The 17,351-nt window shown below is 47.3% G+C and overlaps 1 protein-coding gene across 6 annotated transcripts in view; it reads left to right on the forward strand.

The window, feature by feature from the left end:
• The window catches only part of LOC127586138 (protein PRRC2A-like), a 105,714-nt gene that overhangs the window by 48,531 nt on the left and 39,832 nt on the right, over positions 1-17,351 (forward strand). For all 6 annotated transcript variants that reach the window (XM_052043998.1, XM_052044002.1, XM_052044000.1 and 3 more), the window contains 6 exons: positions 3,532-3,889; positions 4,809-4,981; positions 6,277-6,595; positions 10,373-10,559; positions 13,402-15,630; positions 16,396-16,610. In XM_052043998.1, coding sequence (XP_051899958.1) covers positions 3,532-3,889; positions 4,809-4,981; positions 6,277-6,595; positions 10,373-10,559; positions 13,402-15,630; positions 16,396-16,610 — 3,481 coding nt within the window. The remainder of the gene's footprint in view (positions 1-3,531; positions 3,890-4,808; positions 4,982-6,276; positions 6,596-10,372; positions 10,560-13,401; positions 15,631-16,395; positions 16,611-17,351) is intronic.

The following is a 17,351-nucleotide window of genomic DNA, read 5'->3' on the forward strand; positions in this document are numbered from 1 at the left end:
CTGAAGCAATGCTACTTCGCAGAGCCTGCGTGGTGACAGAGTACCTGGAGCCAAATTGTGAAATGCTGACACAACCCGGGGCTTTTTGAGACCCAGCAGGACTTGAACCCTGCACATAGTCAACTCCCGTCAGGCCAGTTGAATAACCGGGCTCTGCTACTTGCCAGTGCCCTGAATGGATTGTTGAGGCACCATTAATGTAACCCTGATGGTTTACTGGGCTAAATGCAGCATACAGTGTGGCACTGGGTCAAGATGCATAGGATTCCTGCACTCCCCTGAGTCAGCTAACCACGACTGGATCAGCAGCTCAGAAGTTTATGCTGCAATTGATGCCAGTGCAGGGATGGAGAAAGATGCTTCTAGTTGCTCTTCGCCACTTCACTCCCCCTCCCCAGGACTCCATGGATATCAGTGAAGTGCACAACTGAGTTGCTGCTCATGATCAAGTAGCATATTTCTTGAAACCTAGGCTTACAAATGTAGGGTGGTCATCTGGGAAATGTTATCTGTGTACTAATTTTCACCCCGCTTTACAATACCCCAAGGTGCAGGAGCATTGTTACTTGACTGGCATTCAGAGGCTCTGACTAATGGCCCTCAGTTGAGAGTTCAAATCCCACTGTGGCAGCTGCAAAATAAAAGTTCAAGTAATTAAGTTATTTCTATGATTGAAAAGCTATTATCAGCATTGGTGATCATGAAACTACACCCATTTGGTTCAATAGTTCCCTTGGGTAGAAATTGCCTCCCTTACCCTTTCTGCAGCATTGTGACTAACTCTCACTGGCCTTGGAAGGCCACTCGAGGCCAATTAAGGGCAAGCTATAAATCCCAACCTTACTGGCAATGCCTGTATTCCTTGAATTAATGTAACTTTTTAGAAAATTGACAGTGGGTATAAGCAGATTCTATCTTTTGTTTATAACAGCATGAGGCCATGTAGCCCATGCAAGGCACTGGGGAACAATTCCCTCCCACTGACTCCCCTGCCATTTACTTAAACTAGGGATAATCCACAGCAGCTAATCAACCCACCAGCAAGTCCTTGGGATTTGGGAGGAAACTGAACCACTTGGGGTAAGCTTGTGCTGATGGGTTACCAGATGCAAATAAATGTCCCTTATAAACAGCATCTCTGTGTGATATATCTGGCTTGGGTATCTCTCAGTGTATAACTATCTCAGTTTGATGTCTTAAACTGAGCTGGGAGTGTTGGGTGAGCCATAAAATGGGTTGGAATCCATAAAATGATGTGGATCTGTTTGATTCTGGTACTTTGTGGGAAGTGTACCCTTCGTAGTAACATCACTGAGGGGAGAAGTTTATGAAAAGTGATGCTGTGGGAGTTTAATGTGCTGCCTGTTTTGACTTATGATTTCTCCTTTCATTTCCCTTCCTCCTCTCCAATGCCGTCTACTGGGCTGAAAAATATTCTAACGTATTAAACTAGTAACTGTGTCTTTTTAGGGTCGAAGAACAGTGACAGGCATGGGCTCGTCCCATGAGCATCAGGTTGCTCAAGGGCTGTACAGCATCTTCAGGCAGGCTTCTTCCCCCAGAATGCACCAGGTTTGTAGGGTTAGCAATAGGTTAAGACAGAAGACCGGTTCGTTCAAGTTTCACAAAGGTGTGTCTCAGGTTTCAAGTTGAAACAGTTTTTAAATAACTTTTCATGATGAAGGACAGGTCCAGAGTCCAGATAAGGTTTAAGAAACTGCTCAGTATCTGTTTAAAAAAAAAAGCAGGGCGTCACTGAGAATTTTGTGAATGAGAGCCAGGAGGCAAACTTCCTGGGAGATCCAAGAGCATGTAAATCTTTTTTTGTGGTCTCTTTGATGCTGTAATCTCGTGTAAGAGACCTAAGCCTTGACCAATGAGGCAGCTGGCTGTTGAAGCACACTAGGTGTGTGGCAGAGGCTTCTTTTGGGAACAATGGCAAGGGTGATGGGGGCTACAGTTTTGCACTTCCCCAAGAGCCTGTCCAAACCTGCACAGCCCCCGGAAAGTGCTGGAGAATAAATAAGTTGATGAATAAGATATTAAAAAGTTTCAAAATAATTCTCTCCACCTTTCTCCCCAATCCTCGTCTTCAGCATTTTTCTTCCCCGACATTGGTAGCCCACCTCCCTCAATACCTTTCCCCTTCAATTTTTTTTTGTTTGTTACGGCAAATTATGTGCATCTTCTTCATCCCAAAGGCAGTGTGTGGCCTGAGACAAGGAAGTCTTTAGTGTGACTTTGCAATGCTGATCTTGACTCTGCTGGTACCATGTTTTTAGTTTGTGGACCTAAACTAGTCAAGCTGCCTTGTGCAACTCCCCTGTGTTCAGATGTCCAAATCACACCAAGAACATTGTGCCCTTCCCCTTGGCTGACTAGACTTTATGCCAGCACATTCTGATCGGTTCTTTCTGCAGTTCTAGGTTTATAGAATGTTACGTACCAGCAGCAATGGAAACACAGAACCATGTATAAGTGTTAGAATCTATTTATTAATAACTACTTGTACTAATAAGAAATAAAAACATTAGATATTAAACATTCACCCCAAAAATAAACTCGAAGTGTGTGTGTGGCAAATTCCCAAACCCCAGGTCTAGGAATAGTTCTCAAAGTTCAGTTCAGTAAGTCCTAAGGTAGAACGATGAGCAAAGGCTTCTGAAAACCACAGTAGATTGTAGAGAGAATGTAAGTTCCACAATGGAACCCATACGATACCTCAATCACCGTTGATCTCCATTGCTTTTGTTCTAAAGTATCTGCCACACCGAGGGCACTCGATTTGTGGCCGCCCACAGATATACCTGCTTTCCAGTACAGGTTAACGACAAACTGGACTCTACAGATTGCTCCAAAAATCCATACATGGATTGTATAGTGACAGTCACAGTGATTGTTCTACATCCATAGATACAGAGACTGGCAGTCAGTGTCAGTGTCACTCTCTCTCTCCGTCTCAGTGCAACAGCCAGTATGCTCCAGTTATAGTTTTTTTTCCACTTGCAGCAGTCAGATAACCTCTCCCTCTCCCTCTCCCTCTCCCTCTCCCTCTCCCTCTCCCTCTCCCTCTCCCTCTCCCTCTCCCTCTCCCTCTCCCTCTCCCTCTCCCTCTCCCTCTCCCTCTCCCTCTCCCTCTCCCTCTCCCTCTCCCTCTCCCTCTCCCTCTCCCTCTCCCTCTCCCTCTCCCTCTCCCTCTCCCTCTCCCTCTCCCTCTCCCTCTCCCTCTCCCTCTCCCTCTCCCTCTCCCTCTCCCTCTCCCTCTCCCTCTCCCTCACTCTACTGTCCAGGTGCCTTAAAGGGACATTCACCAAGTAGCAACCTGGCTCGTAACAAGAACAAGCCTACTGCTCTGCTATTTTATCCATCTGCATTAAGCTGGAGTAGTTCTAATACCCAGCCTGCTGAGGGTGGTCCCTGTATGCATAATCCTGCCATAGTGCACTAGAAACCTATCTCAATCCTTGTGCACAGCTACCTGTGGACAGCCATAATTTTAACAGGGGCCTCCCCCTTCTTTCCCACTGACAGGCTGCAGCCCCCCAGGACAAACCCAGTCCCGCCCTGGCCAATCAAAAGGCACCGGTGGGTGAAGACGAAGACGAGGCCTGGCGTCAGCGGCGCAAGCAGTCCTCCACAGAGATCTCCGCCGCTGTGGAGCGGGCGCGGAAGCGACGCGAGGAGGAGGAGCGCCGCATGCAGGAGGAGCGGCGAGCTGCCTGCGCCGAGAAGCTGAAGCGCCTGGACGAGAAGTTCGGGGCCTCGGAGAAACGTCAGAAGTCTGAGCAGGAGAAGGAGGAGGCATCGGAGGGAAAGGAGAACGAAGAGCCAGTCGGCTCCAACAAACGGCAGCGAACGGCCAGCAGCAGCAGCTTTGAAATGACACAGGGTATTTAAACCTTGTACTTTCCAATCTCCAGTTAAACACACAGAATGGTGGAAGAACTCAGCAGGTCAGGCAGCATCCATGGAGAGAAATAAACAGTCGATGTTTTGGGTCGAGACCCTTTAATTAGGACTCCTGATGAAGGGGCTTGACCCGAAACATCGACTGTTTATTTCCCTCCATAGATGCTGCCTAACCTGCTGAGTACCTCCAGCATTTTGTGTGTGTGTGTGTTGCTCTAGATTCCAGCATCTGCAAGTTCTCCTGTATCTCCAGATGAACTTGCTTTCTGTTTTCCCTCAACCCACAGAGGTCCACATTCCCCAGCTGGGTACACAAGTGACTCTCTGCTTGTGTCCTATTGTAGTGCATGGAAATAATTTGTGGACCTTTGGTCGTTTCTTCCCTCGAGACGAGGCTGCTGTTCCTGCACTTGGCGGCCTTCTTTTCTTAAAAAAAAGGAAGTGAGGAATTTGCTGCATTAGGGAAGCTGACAGCCTGTGTGTGTGCTCACATTTTGTTTAAAAAAAAATTAGGATCTTCAGCCACAAACTTGGCTCTTTTATGTACATCTCCTGCCCTGTTGCAGTGTCATTGATCTGTTGGAGTATTTCCAGATGGCTTGTCTCTCTCATTTCAGACTGCTGTGATGTATGTACATATTTTGACAGGTGTGGCCATTGCCCACATCTCCATTCCACACACTCATTTAGGCTCTGGCATTTGGTGCCCATCCTTAATGCAGTGTGGTGCTTCCTCCTAATTGCAGCAGTCCATCTGGTAAAGGTACTGCCCCATTGCTGTTGGGTAGATGTGTAACTACCAGATGTGGGCATGGGACTTGCCTGATCTGGCTGGAAATGATGAGTGGAGGGAATACAGTTAAATACTAATTACTCTATTAATTTTTTATCATCTCCAGCTGAACCCCCACCTCCCCCTGAAAAGGAAGCGGTTGAAGTGAAAGAGGAGACAGGGGTGGCAAGAGTTGAGTCTAAAGTAGAAGCGGTAGTTCCAGGGAGGCAGTCACAGACTTCACAGGGGTACTCCAAATACCAGAAGTCATTGCCGCCCAGGTTTCAAAGACAGCAGCAGGTAAGCTTTGTGCTCAAATCATCACTGGTACATTTCTTTCATCCTGAAATACAGCACCTAGTGATCACTTTGAACTGCATTGTGGTTGGTTGCCTTGGAAGACCATGCATGGAAAAACAAACATCTGTTCAGTTTTTAGATCTCGGTGTGTTTAATATCAAATAGTAAGTATTCCAGAAGTGCTACCCACACACACTTGTCTACGCAACAGACAAGCTGCTGGAGGAACTCAGTGGGTCAGGCAGCACCTGCGGAGCAGGAAGCACAGTTGACGTTTCGGGTCGAGACCCTTCTTTAAAAGCTTCATATGGTGACTCTAGTACTCGCCAGAATGGACGTGATGGATCCCATCTTGTTATTTATTTTACTGTGATGTATGTAATTTTGACCCAAGTTTTTATTTAGGTATAAATTGCATATGTCACAGTAACTTTCTTCTGCACATTGCATTTTTCAAGAGAAGTAGCCCCACTTTTATCTGAACATGTCACGCTGGCCTTAATCAAGGATTTAATTTGCTGCTCTTGGTAGAGGCAGTTTTTTTTAAATATACTGAGTCCAGATGAAGGGCCTTGACCTGAAATAACAACTACTTCCTTCCACAGATGCTGCCTGATCCACTGAGTTCCTCTAGCAGTTTTTTTTAACTCCAGATTCCAGTATCTGCAGTCTCTTGTGTCTCCAGATTCTGGACTGTTTGCAGTAAAGTACACTGCTCTGAGACCTGCTTTCAACTGTGGCATGCTATTGTCAGGAGATGCCCTAAATTATGTAAAGGTGATGTCTCAGTTGGGAGAGACTTTATGTGTGTCTGACTAAAATCTGCAACTGCTGTGAAAGTGTCAGGGGAGAAGATGATAATGATCAGAAAGTTTTGGGAAAACTGTAAAACTCTCCACTCCAGTTCTGAGGAAGGGTCCTTGATCTGAAATGTTAACTGGTTTCTCCTTCCACAGATGCTGTTTAACTAGCTGAGTTGTTTTTACTTTTTCTGCTTTTGATCAAAGCTGTGTCCGTTTACAAAAGTTTTAACTGGTTTTAATTTGATGACCCGCTTACCACTCGTCAGAACGTACAAGAGTGAACAGTGTCGGTCGCCTGTAATCTATTCACTGTATAGATTGGCGAACGAAAGTCGGTCTGATGCAAATGCCAGGTACTTCCTTGCTTGTTTTGTTCCAACAGCTGCCTCTTGAGGAAAAATTGGATGTTCCAAAGTTTTAAAGACTTCTGTTATGTGTTAACGATACCACCCTACCATGCTCCACTGTAGTCTGTCTATCTTCTTAATTTAGGAACAACTGCTCAAACAGCAGCAGCAACAGTGGCAGCAGCAGCAACAACAGCAGCAGCAGCAGCACCACCACCAGCAGCAGTCCTCCCAGCAGGCCCCACCGCAGCAGCCTCCTCTTGCCATGGCCCCGTCAGCACCCATGCACCCACAGCAACAGCAGAAGCCCATGTACACTGGCTCAATTGGCCGCCCGCCACCACCTCCCATGCCCCCGTTGGGCTATGACCCACGCTGGATGATGATGCCTACTTACATGGACCCTCGCATGATTCAAGGCAGGCCCACCATTGACTACTTTCCACCTGGTGTCCATCCATCAGGTAAGCAAAACTCGCTCACCCCTCCACCAGTTTTAACAAATGCAGGGCTTTGACCCTGGATGACACTCTTCAGGGGATATTAAGAGACAAGTGGATATGGATGTGAGGAAAATGGACCAATATAGGGTTAGTATAGGAAAGTGGTGCTAAGGTGCAGCTCTACAAAACTCTGGTTAGACCACACTTGAAGTACTGTGTCCAGTTCTGGTCACCTCATTTATAGGAAGGATGTGGAAGCGTTGGAAAGGGTGCAGAGGAGATTTACTAGGATGCTGCCTGGTTTAGAGAGTATGCATTATGAGGAGAGACTAAGGGAGCTAAGGCTCTACTCTTTGGAGAGGAGGAGGATGAGAGGTCACATGATAGAGGTGTATAAAATATTGAGAGGAATAGATAGAGTGGACAGCCAGTGACTCTTTCCCAGGGCACCAATGCTCAATACAAGAGGGCATGGCTTTAAAATAATGGGTGGGAAGCTCAGGGGAGATATCAGAGGAAGGTTTTTTTTTACGCAGAGTGGTTGGGGCATGAAATGCACTGGGGCGGTGGTGGAGGCAGGAACATTGGTCAAATTCAAGAGGTTACTAGATAAGCATGTGGAGGTATTTAAAATAGAGGGATATGTGGGAGGAAGGGGTTAGATAGTCTTGGGTGAGGTTTAAAGGTCAGCACAACATTGTGGGCAGAAGGGCCTGTATTGTGCTGTACTGTTCTGTGATTCGATGAAGGTTAAAGATCAGCTGTGATTTTACTGAATGTCTAAGTAGGCACAAGGGGCTAAATGGCCTTGTTCTTACGAGCTTGTTCGAGTAGAGAATGTGTAGGTTCCTATGAGCACCAATATGACCTGTGTTCCTGGCTGTGGTCTTCCCTCTATCTTGAGGGCAGGCATGGGTGGGGCTGAGAAGGGCACAGTGTATTTGCAAATCGGATTGGTCAGCACTGGATATCCAACTGCGTCCTTTGGTTACCTCCTGCACTGGCTGAGAGGGATGTTTTGCCTTAAAGCAAAATGAGACTAGTGTTTTTCTCTGATCCAGTAATGTGAAAAAGATGCAGTTGTAGGCAAGAGGGTGCATTCATATGTATTTTTTTCCACCATCTTAAAACCACACAGGCAATCGATTGCAGTTGTACAATGGAAACGGTAACTGGTGAACTGGTTCCTCAAAGCATCCTCATTTACATACATTTGAACAGCACAGGAACAGGCCCTTAGGTCCTCATTGTTTGTGTCCAGCATGATGCCAGATTAAACTAATTCTCTTTTGCCTGTATGTAATCCATTTTTTTTTCCATTCCCTGCATATCTAACAGCCACTTAAACACCCCCTTTGTATCTGCTCCCAGCACTACCCTCAGCAGCCTGTGGCATGCACCTACCACTCTGTATAAAAATAAAACTTACCCAGCACTTCTCCTTTTAGATCCCCCCCCCCACCTTTAAGTGCATGTCCTCTAGTATTTGACATTTATACCCTGGGAAAAAGATTCTCACTGTCTACTCTATCCATGCCTCTTAAAAACTTCTATCAGGTCTCCCCTCAGCCTCCACTCCAGAGAAGAGAACCCAAGTTTGTCCAGCATCCTCCTTGTAGCTTGTACCCTCTAATCCAATTAGCATCCTGGTAAACCTCGACACTCTTTCTAAAGCTTCCACATCCTTCCTGTAATGAGGTGAGCAGAATTGCAAATAATACTCCGTGTGTCCTCACTAAAGTTTTATGTAGTTGAAGCATGACTTCCTTACTCGTGTACTCAATGCCCCAACCAATGAAAGCAAGCATGCCACATGCTGCCTTTACATTTATAAAGGATCTGGGTAGTAACATCTCATGACAGCCTACTCGTAATGCAATCACCAAGAAGGCATGCCAGCCGCTCTACATAGTTAGGGGTTTGAGGAGATTTGGTATGTCACCAAAGGCCTTAGAGATTTCTATAGATGTACAGTGGAGAGCATCCTGACTGGTTGCATCACCGCCTGGTGTGGAGGCTGTGATACACAGGATCGCAAGAGGCTGCGGAGGGTTGTAGATTCAGCCAGCTCCATCATGGGGGCAACCCTCCCCACCATCAAGAACATCTTAAAGAGGCCGTGCCTCAAGAAGGCAGCATCATCAGTAAGGACCCTCACCATCTGGGACATGCCCTCTTCTCGTTACTACCATCAGGGAGGAGGTACAGGAGCCTGAAGACCCAAACTCAACAATTCAGAAACAGCTTCTTCCCCTCCACCATCAGATTTCTGAACAATCCATGAAACCATGAACACTACCTTGTTATTGCACAACTTATGTTTGTAATTTATAGATTCTTGTCTTGCACTGTACTGTTGCCACAAAACCAGTTTCATGTCATATGTCAGTGATAATAAATCTGATTTGAATCTGTCTACCAAACATTGTTCCATAAGATGTTCTTGAAGTTGAAGCTGTACCATGACAGTGGGGGGGAAAAAACTATTGATAACTATAAATCTATATTGAAGCTAAATTATCTCAGGGATCTGTTCTGACACCCTTACTCTTTGTGATTTTTTAATAAACGACCTGGATGAGGAAGTGGAGGGATGGGTTAGTAAGTTTGTGGATAACACAAAGGTGGAGGTGTTGTGGATAGTATAGAGAGCTGTCAGAGGTTACAGCGGGACATAGGATGCAAAGTTGGGCTGAGAAGTGACAGATGCAGTTCAACCCAGATAAGTGTGAAGTGGTTCATTTTGGTAGGTCAAATATGATGGCAGAATATAGTATTAATGGTAGGACTCTTGGCAGTGTGGAGGATCAGAGGGATCTTGGGGTCCGGTCAAAGCAGCAGCACAGGTTGACTCTGTGGTTAAGAAGGTATGGTGTATTGTCCTTCATCAATTGTGGAATTGAATTTAGGAGCCGAGAGGTATTGTTGAAGCTATATAGGACCCTGGTCAGACCCCATTTGGAGTACTGTGCTCAGTTCTGGTTACCTCACTACAGAAAGGACGTGGAAGCCATAGAAAGGGTGCAGAGGAGATTTACAAGGATGCTGCCTGGATTGCAGAGTAAACCTTATGAAAGCAGGTTGAGGGAACTCTGCCTCTTCTCCTTGAAGCGATGAAGGATGAGGGGGGAACCTGATAGAGGTACACAGGATGATGAGAGGCATTGATCAGGTGGATAGTCAAAGGCTTTTCTCCAGGGCTGAAATGGTGGCCACAAGAGGACATAGGTTTAAGGTGCTGGGGAGTAGGTATAGAGGAGATGTCAGGGGTAAGTTTTCTTTTAGCTCAGTGGTGAGTGTGTGGAATGGGCTGCCGGAAACGGTGGTGGAGGTGGATACGATAGGGTCTTTTAAGAGACTGTTGGATAGGTACATGGAGCTGAGAAAAATGGAGGGCTGTGGGTAAGCCTAGTAATTTCTAGGGTAGGGACATGTTCGGCACAGCTTTGTGGGCCAAAGGGCCTGAATTGTGCTGTAGGTTTTTCTATGTTCTAAATGGACTTCCATTTGCCAGAATAACTGGCTTTCACATGTAAAGGGAGGGTAACAACATTTTTTTTGTGTGGAAATTGTTGGAGATAAAATAAAGAGAAAGGAAGAAAATAAATGAAACCTCAAATGATTTTGGCGTTTTAGTCATTTATGACTGGAAACTCGCCCATGTCTAATTAATGTGCACACTCAAAATCTGCTGAATAGACTTTATGCCAGTTACACAAGGGATCTAATACTTAGAACACCCACTGCACATGATGACAAGAGTACGTTCAGTTTAACATGGTTCTCCTGCTTTTGTAGGTTTAATGGCTCGTGAGCGCTCGGACAGTGGTGGTTCTGGATCTGAACCCTTTGACCGACACCCTTCAAGGGGAACGCCTCCTATTGACCCCAAGCTGGCCTGGGCTGGCGATGTATTCCCATCAACAGAGATGCGGCCTCTGGCTTCACCGATAAGACCGCGTGAAGAAGATGACAAAGGCTTGAGGTCTGTTCGTGTGTGTGGTCTTTTTTTTAAAAAAAATAGCAGCATGACTGTGGGTAAATGAGTCACTTTTGTGTAGAATTCAGCCATACCAACCAGTAGGTCCCATACTTCTTGGCCAGTTAATTGGAGTCCAGAGGGCATCTAATACACATGTCTGAAGGAGGAGAGTGAAATCTTGGAAGACACAAGTAGGGAAGCAGCTGATGTATTTTCAAGGGTGACTTGGCGTGGCAGAAGCTGCTGGCACTCACTAATTCCTGTCTTGATCACAGTTTCAGTGTCTTGCTTTACCCCTATAATGGCTTCCATTTCAATACACCAAAATGCAGTTACTTGTGTTCTTGTAAGCTAAGGATAATTTGATTTTTTTTTCTCTGTTGCTACTTCGCAGTGAAAACGCAGATTTGAATTTTTAGCAATAGGATGCAATGTTCTGTCTAAACCACTAAACTTGCTACCTTAATTTGACAAGTCGTGCTTGTTGTCTTTATGAAATGATATGGTGTTTCTTCACTCAGAACCACAGAAATTTACAAAGCAAAACTAGATCTTTCAGCCAGCTCCAAAATTTATCTCGCGCTGTTAAGGAAAGAATAAATATGGCCATGTGATGCGCACCTCAATGGCTACTTGCAGCCTTCACATCAGCTTAGTCATTTGAGTAAAGAATATTCAGAATCATGACAGTCTGTTTACAATTTGCAGAGGTGGGTGTTGGTGCCAAATCTTCTCTCAGACTTTGTGTACACAAATCAGTAGTGGTTACTCAGTCCAGACACAGAGCCTACGGCCTTGCAGTTTCTAAAGATTTGTCTTAATTACTGTGAAAAGGTAAAATGATCTCTATCACAAATACTTTCCATAACTTTTTCTGTTTTGACTACATTCTAAGAAATTGCTGTCTCAAAGTTGATGGTGTTGTGGAAAGGTTGTTTAAGGCTACAGCATGATATAGATCAGCTGGAAAGATCAATGGTATATGGAATCTTATCCTGACAGTGATGAACCCTGATGAAGTGATACGACTTAAGAAGGTAAACGCAGGTAGGATGCACACAGGGAATGTTGATGAACAGAGGGACCTTGGGGTACAAGCCCATAGATCCCTGACAAGTGGTAGCACAGGTGGATAAGGTGGTGAAGAAGGTGAATAGGGTGCTTTCCTTCATTAGCTACAGCATGGGATACAAGAGCTGGGAGATGTTACAACTTTATGAAACGTTGGTTAGGACCACACGTGGAGTATTGTGTACAATTCAGGTCATCATGCTATAAGAAGGATTTAAGAGCACTGGACTAAGTGCAGAGGAGATTTGCCAGGATGTTGCCTAGATTGGAGTATTCTAGTTATAAGGAAAGACTGAATAGGCTGTTTTGTTTACCCTGGACCAGAAGAGGCTGAGGAGTGACCTGAATGGTCTATATTTAAAAAATGATGATAGGGAGATAGGAAAATAATTTTTCTATGGTGGGAGTGCCCAAGACGAGGGCATAGGTTTAACATAAAAGGAAAGAGGGATGGGGGGGGGGGGGGGGGGGGGGGGGGGGGGGGGGGGGGGAGATATTTTTTACTTAGAGGGTGCCTGAAATCTGGAATGCACTGCCCATGGTGCTAGATACTCTCATGTCATTTAAGAAGCATCTAGGCAAATACCTGAATTGCAAAATCCTCTTTGAACTTTGTTTTGATTCCACTTCCACTGCTGCAGTAACATGATCCCAGTATGTCAGGTTTATTTTATATAGACTGGTCCTGTGCAATAATGAGTTACTAACAAATGTTAGGTAAATTTTTTTAAGCTAACTTTACAATAATGATGAATTAAAGATTCCCAATTCAATTATCCCTTATGCTGCATTAAAGAAATGTGGATTTTATTTTTAAGATGACTGCCCTGCACAGCTGCAACCTTATCCCACCTTAAAAGAAACCAAACACAGGGCACCTGAGGATTCTGCAGTTTGGTTACTAAATCGTAATTACCTGGGAGGCCATAAATTTTCTCCAAAGTTGGCTAAGGTAGTACAAGTGGAAATAGGAGCAATTAGACTAAATGTCTGATTCTGTTTAGTATTTATAAGATTTGGGCAAAGATTTGGATGTGATATAGACTTCTTCCACCTCCTTGAATTGTAAGCATACCATCAGCACTCTGTACGTTCTTAGTCAGTTGGATAAAGGCTGCAAGTAGCCATTGAGGTGTGGGTCAACAGCTGTAAGTGTGTGAACAAGAAAAGGCAAGTTTAAGTTTCACATCAATGATATCTTAATGTAATTCTATCTGAAGCTTCATAAGGCATTGGTCAGACTGCATTTGGAATGTTGTTGTGAGCAATTTTGGGCCCTGGGGAGTTGGGTGGGGGGAGGAAATCTCATTGAAATGTACCGGATACTGAAAGGTCTGGATAGAGTAGACATAGGCTGTTTCCATTAGGAGGAGAGTCTAGAATCTGAGGGTGCAGCCTCAGAATAAAGGGACATCCCTTTAAAACTGAGATGAGGAGGAATTTCTTCAGCCAGAGGGTGGTGAATCTGTGGAATTCGTTGCTACAGAGGGCTGTAGAGGCCAAGTCATTGGGTGTATTTAAGCCAGAGATTGATAACGTCCTTGATGGGTAAGGGAGTTGAGGATAATGGGGAGAATGCGGTTGGAAAAAAAATCAGCCATGATTGAATGGCAGAGCAAGACTCAATGGGCTGAATGGCCTAATTCTGCTCCGAAATCTTATGGTCTGATCTTTGAAAACTGTTTGTTTAGAATAGATGATGGTTCTGAGTGTTTTGGCATATTATGCAGTTGTTTATTATTCTATTGGCTAATGCTTTTTGTTTAATGCACAGGAGTGAAACACCACCTGTCCGACACCGCGATGCTGGGCCCCCGCAGTCCTTCATGAGTGGTCTCCAGCAGGTCTCTGAGAGTGGTCCTCGGCATGTTGCCCAGATGCAGCGCTATCAGCTGGTAGAACGGCTGGATGAGCAGAGGCAGAGCCCCTGGCAGAACTCGCTGCCCAGTGTCCAGGCAGAGCTGGGAAGGGATAGGCGGATCGAGATGTCCGCCCAGCTTCAGCATCCGCAGCGCAAGGCAGACCAGGAGCCAATGCCCGTCCGCAGGGAAGCGGCCCAGTTGTCGCACGAAGACAAAAAAGTGGAGACGCACGTGATGCACCTACCCCGAGAATCCACACAGCTTTCCAACAGTGTGAAGAAGGCAGGGCCACACCCTCAGCCTCTGGAACTCCTGCAGCACAAGGAAGACCACTCAGCCAAAGAGAACAAGCTGGATGAGAACCGGAAGGGAGACAAGCCCGGCCGTCAGGATGCGCACCGGCCTCAGAGGAAGGAATCCAAGACTGAAACCCGCTGGGGTCCCCGCCCAGGCAGTAAAAACCGTGACGAGATGGGGGAGAAACCTGCCCGCAGAGCTGGCCCTATCAAAAAGCCAGTGCTGAAGGAGCTGAAGAGAGAAGACAGCGAACAGGAGATTGAAAAGGGAAAGCTAGCAGCTGGAGAGAAAGCCACCGTCAAAGGGAAGGACAAGCCACAGGAGTCTAAATTTGAAACTGACCCTTCCAAGCCCGATTCTTCCTCTGCCAGTTTGAAATCGTGCCAGCCCAGTCCTTCTGTGGCTGGCTCTAACAAGTCTTTGCCAGGCCCTCCCGTGGTGAACTTGCAGGACGATCGAGGGAAAGCCAAGCCTTCTGGAAAGGAGCAGAGGCCTGAGAAAACGAAACCGTCCAAGCCACCTTCGAAGGACTTTGGCAGTGGGCCTCCGCCCCCTCGGCGCAACAGAGACCGCGACCACTCATTCGACCGCGGTTACTCCGGCCGAGGCCGAGCCAGGGGCCGCGGGGAGTTCTTCTCGCGGGGCAGGGGCTACCGGGGCGCCTACGGTGGCCGGGGTAGAGGCGGCAGGGGCCGCAGCCGGGAGTTCCGCGGCTACAGGGAGCCCATGTACAGGACTGACGAGGACGGCGCTAAAGGCTCGTTCAGGCCCCGGAACCCCAGTGAGACGCGCAGCGAGGGCTCGGAGTACGAGGAGATTCCCAAGCGCCGACGCCAGAGGGGGTCGGAGACTGGCAGCGAGACTCACGAGAGCGCCAGCGACGTGGCCCACTCCGACAAGGAGGTCTCCTCCAACTCAAAGGAGCCGCCAAAAGAGTTCCGGAATTCTGACCAGGGCCGAATGGACAAGAGGAACAGGTCCGAGCCGCCCAAGTTTGGAGACAAGATGCCGCCCAGGCTCAGCGACTCTTCCCGGGGTAGGATCTTCACTCCGCGGGGTGTGCCCTCCAGGAGAGGCCGAGGGGGTATGCCCCGTGGTGGCAGCGGTGGTGGCCGTCCTCAGCAAGGTGGCTGGGGCCCTTCTTCGAAGATGTCCCCTCCCAAGAAGCAGCCGTCCAAGGAGCAGATGAAAGCCCCAGAAAACAAGCTGCTGGATGCCCCACCAGGCAAGGAACACGACAAGAGCCTGCCGGATAAACAGGTGCCAGCATCTGACCCCAACTTCCCCGAGGGGCAGCCTCACCGACCGGAGAGGCCCCTCGACAGGCCGCCAAGGCGGCGGCGCCACGGGCGGTCGCAGCAGCAGGATAAGCCGCCCCGGTTCCGCCGCCTGAAGCAAGAGCGGGAAGTGGCGGCCCGGATGAACGGCGAGAGGAACCCTTTCCCAGTTGACGTCTTGCCAGCAAACCCCCCTCCCAACCCCCAAGCCGAGGAGATCAAGGAGGTGGTCCGCAATGCGGCTGGCACCAAATCCCCGGACCTGTCCAACCAGAACTCCGACCAGGCCAACGAGGAGTGGGAGACCGCCTCTGAAAGCAGCGACTTCACGGAGAGGCGGGACAAGGACGGCGTGTTTGTGAAAAACTCTGGCGGCATCAAGTCTATGGACCCCAACGCTGCCCAGAAGAAGGAATCGTCCAAACGCAGCTTCTCCAGCCAGCGGCCCGGCATGGACCGACAGAATCGGCGCTCCAACCCCGGCGATTCTGGCGGCAAGAGCAGCCGCAGCAGTGCTGGGTCTATGAGGAACGAGAAGCGCAATTGGTCTTCTCCGAAGAATAGAAGGTTGGTGAAAAAGGATATGGAGATAGGATCAAAAGGAGGTGATGAGGATACAGGAATCAAGGGATGTTGGTTGCTACTACATTGCAGAGCAGGTTCTAGGAACGTTATTGGTTCTACCTCTTGGCCAAGTAGGTTCTAAGAATATTATTGATCCCATGTCTTGTGTTATTAACAGTCTGGCCACTGTTGGGAGGCCTTAACTGATCTGAAATTGTGTTGGGTTCCCTGGTTTGGGGAAAGAATGTGCCATCTGTACAGTCAGTATCCCCTGCAGAAAACTACACGGGTGTTTCAAGTAAAATCAGAATAACATTGATTGTAATTATGCCCCTCCCCTTAATTGAAAAACATTAGCAGGAGATGTGTACGGGATTACAGTGACTATGCAGGACAGTGGAATTGGTTTCAAATTTCTTTCACAGAGAACTGGCGGGTTGAGTTCTTCCCTGTGAACTCTAAGAATAGTAGAAGTTTAGAACAGAGGAAGGGACGATTCAGTCCCACTTGTCCATACTGTGGGCTTGTAAATAGCTCAATATATCTAGATGTACCAATGATAAATAGCTTCTTGAGGTGTGCTGGAGGTTTTTCAATGTCTGTGAAACCATAACTTGGTATAAATCAGCTACTTCAGAAGAGATGGGGAGTGGGGGAGAAAATTACTGCCTCTTTATGGCACAGTCTGGAATTTTGTATTGCTTTCTGAGGTGAAGGAAGGAGGATATTGTCATTGACGGTAAAGCATTTACACCATCTAATTGGCAGGCCGGTGGAAGAACGTGCGCCTGCCCTACCTCCAGCTCTTTCTCAGAACGCCAGTGCCGTGTTCAGAGTGGACAGGATCATCCCCAGCGATTCTGCTGCCATCCAGCAAGCCATTGCGGAAGTCAGCAGTAGGCAGAAGGACCGCAAACTGGTGCCCGGCAAAGTTAAGGAGAAGAGTGACATGCTGACACAATTTGACCTGAATGATTATGCAAGTAAGTCCAGGAGAAATGTTCTGTGGCTCTGCTGGTGGAATTGCATGGTTTGAATTTGTCCAGGGTGTGTTGGCAACATTGACATTTGCACCTCTCAAATGCTGCACTATTTGATAATTGGTGCTCTCACGTGACAAGGGACCTGGTTGCATGTGATAATTAAACTTCTCTGCAGCTCAGTAAGTAGCATGGGCGAGTATGGAAGGGAGCTGCACAGGCTAGGAAGGTCTCAATGGTGTGACTACTATCCCATCCCACTCTGTTCTGTGGTAAGTGGAATTCAGCCAGGGCAATGATTATCTTACTGTTAAGATGATATTTTTAATTAGTCATGTGTACATCGAAACACACAGTGAAATGCATCTTTTGCGCAGAGTGTCCTGGGGGCGGCCCACAAGTGTCGCCACACTTCTGGCGCTAACATAGCATGCCCACAACTTCGTAACCTGTACGTCTTTGGAATGTGGGAGGAAACCAGAGCACCTAGAGGAAACCCACACAGACACTGGGAGAACGTACAAACTCCTTGCAGACAGTGGCTGGATTTGAACGCAGGTCGCTGGCGCTGTGAAGCTTACACTAACCGCTACACTACCGTATTGCTGCTCTGAGCCCCCGTCCACCACACTGTTAAGGAGGATGGGAAATAAGCCACGGTTTCTGTGCCTGAATTTATCCAGTGATTTGCCAAAGAGTGCAACTGGGTGATGATGCAGTTGTCTATTCCTTCTCGTGTATGTA

This window comes from Pristis pectinata, chromosome 34 (assembly GCF_009764475.1).
Source record: "Pristis pectinata isolate sPriPec2 chromosome 34, sPriPec2.1.pri, whole genome shotgun sequence".
In the NCBI taxonomy this organism is placed as follows: domain Eukaryota; kingdom Metazoa; phylum Chordata; class Chondrichthyes; order Rhinopristiformes; family Pristidae; genus Pristis; species Pristis pectinata.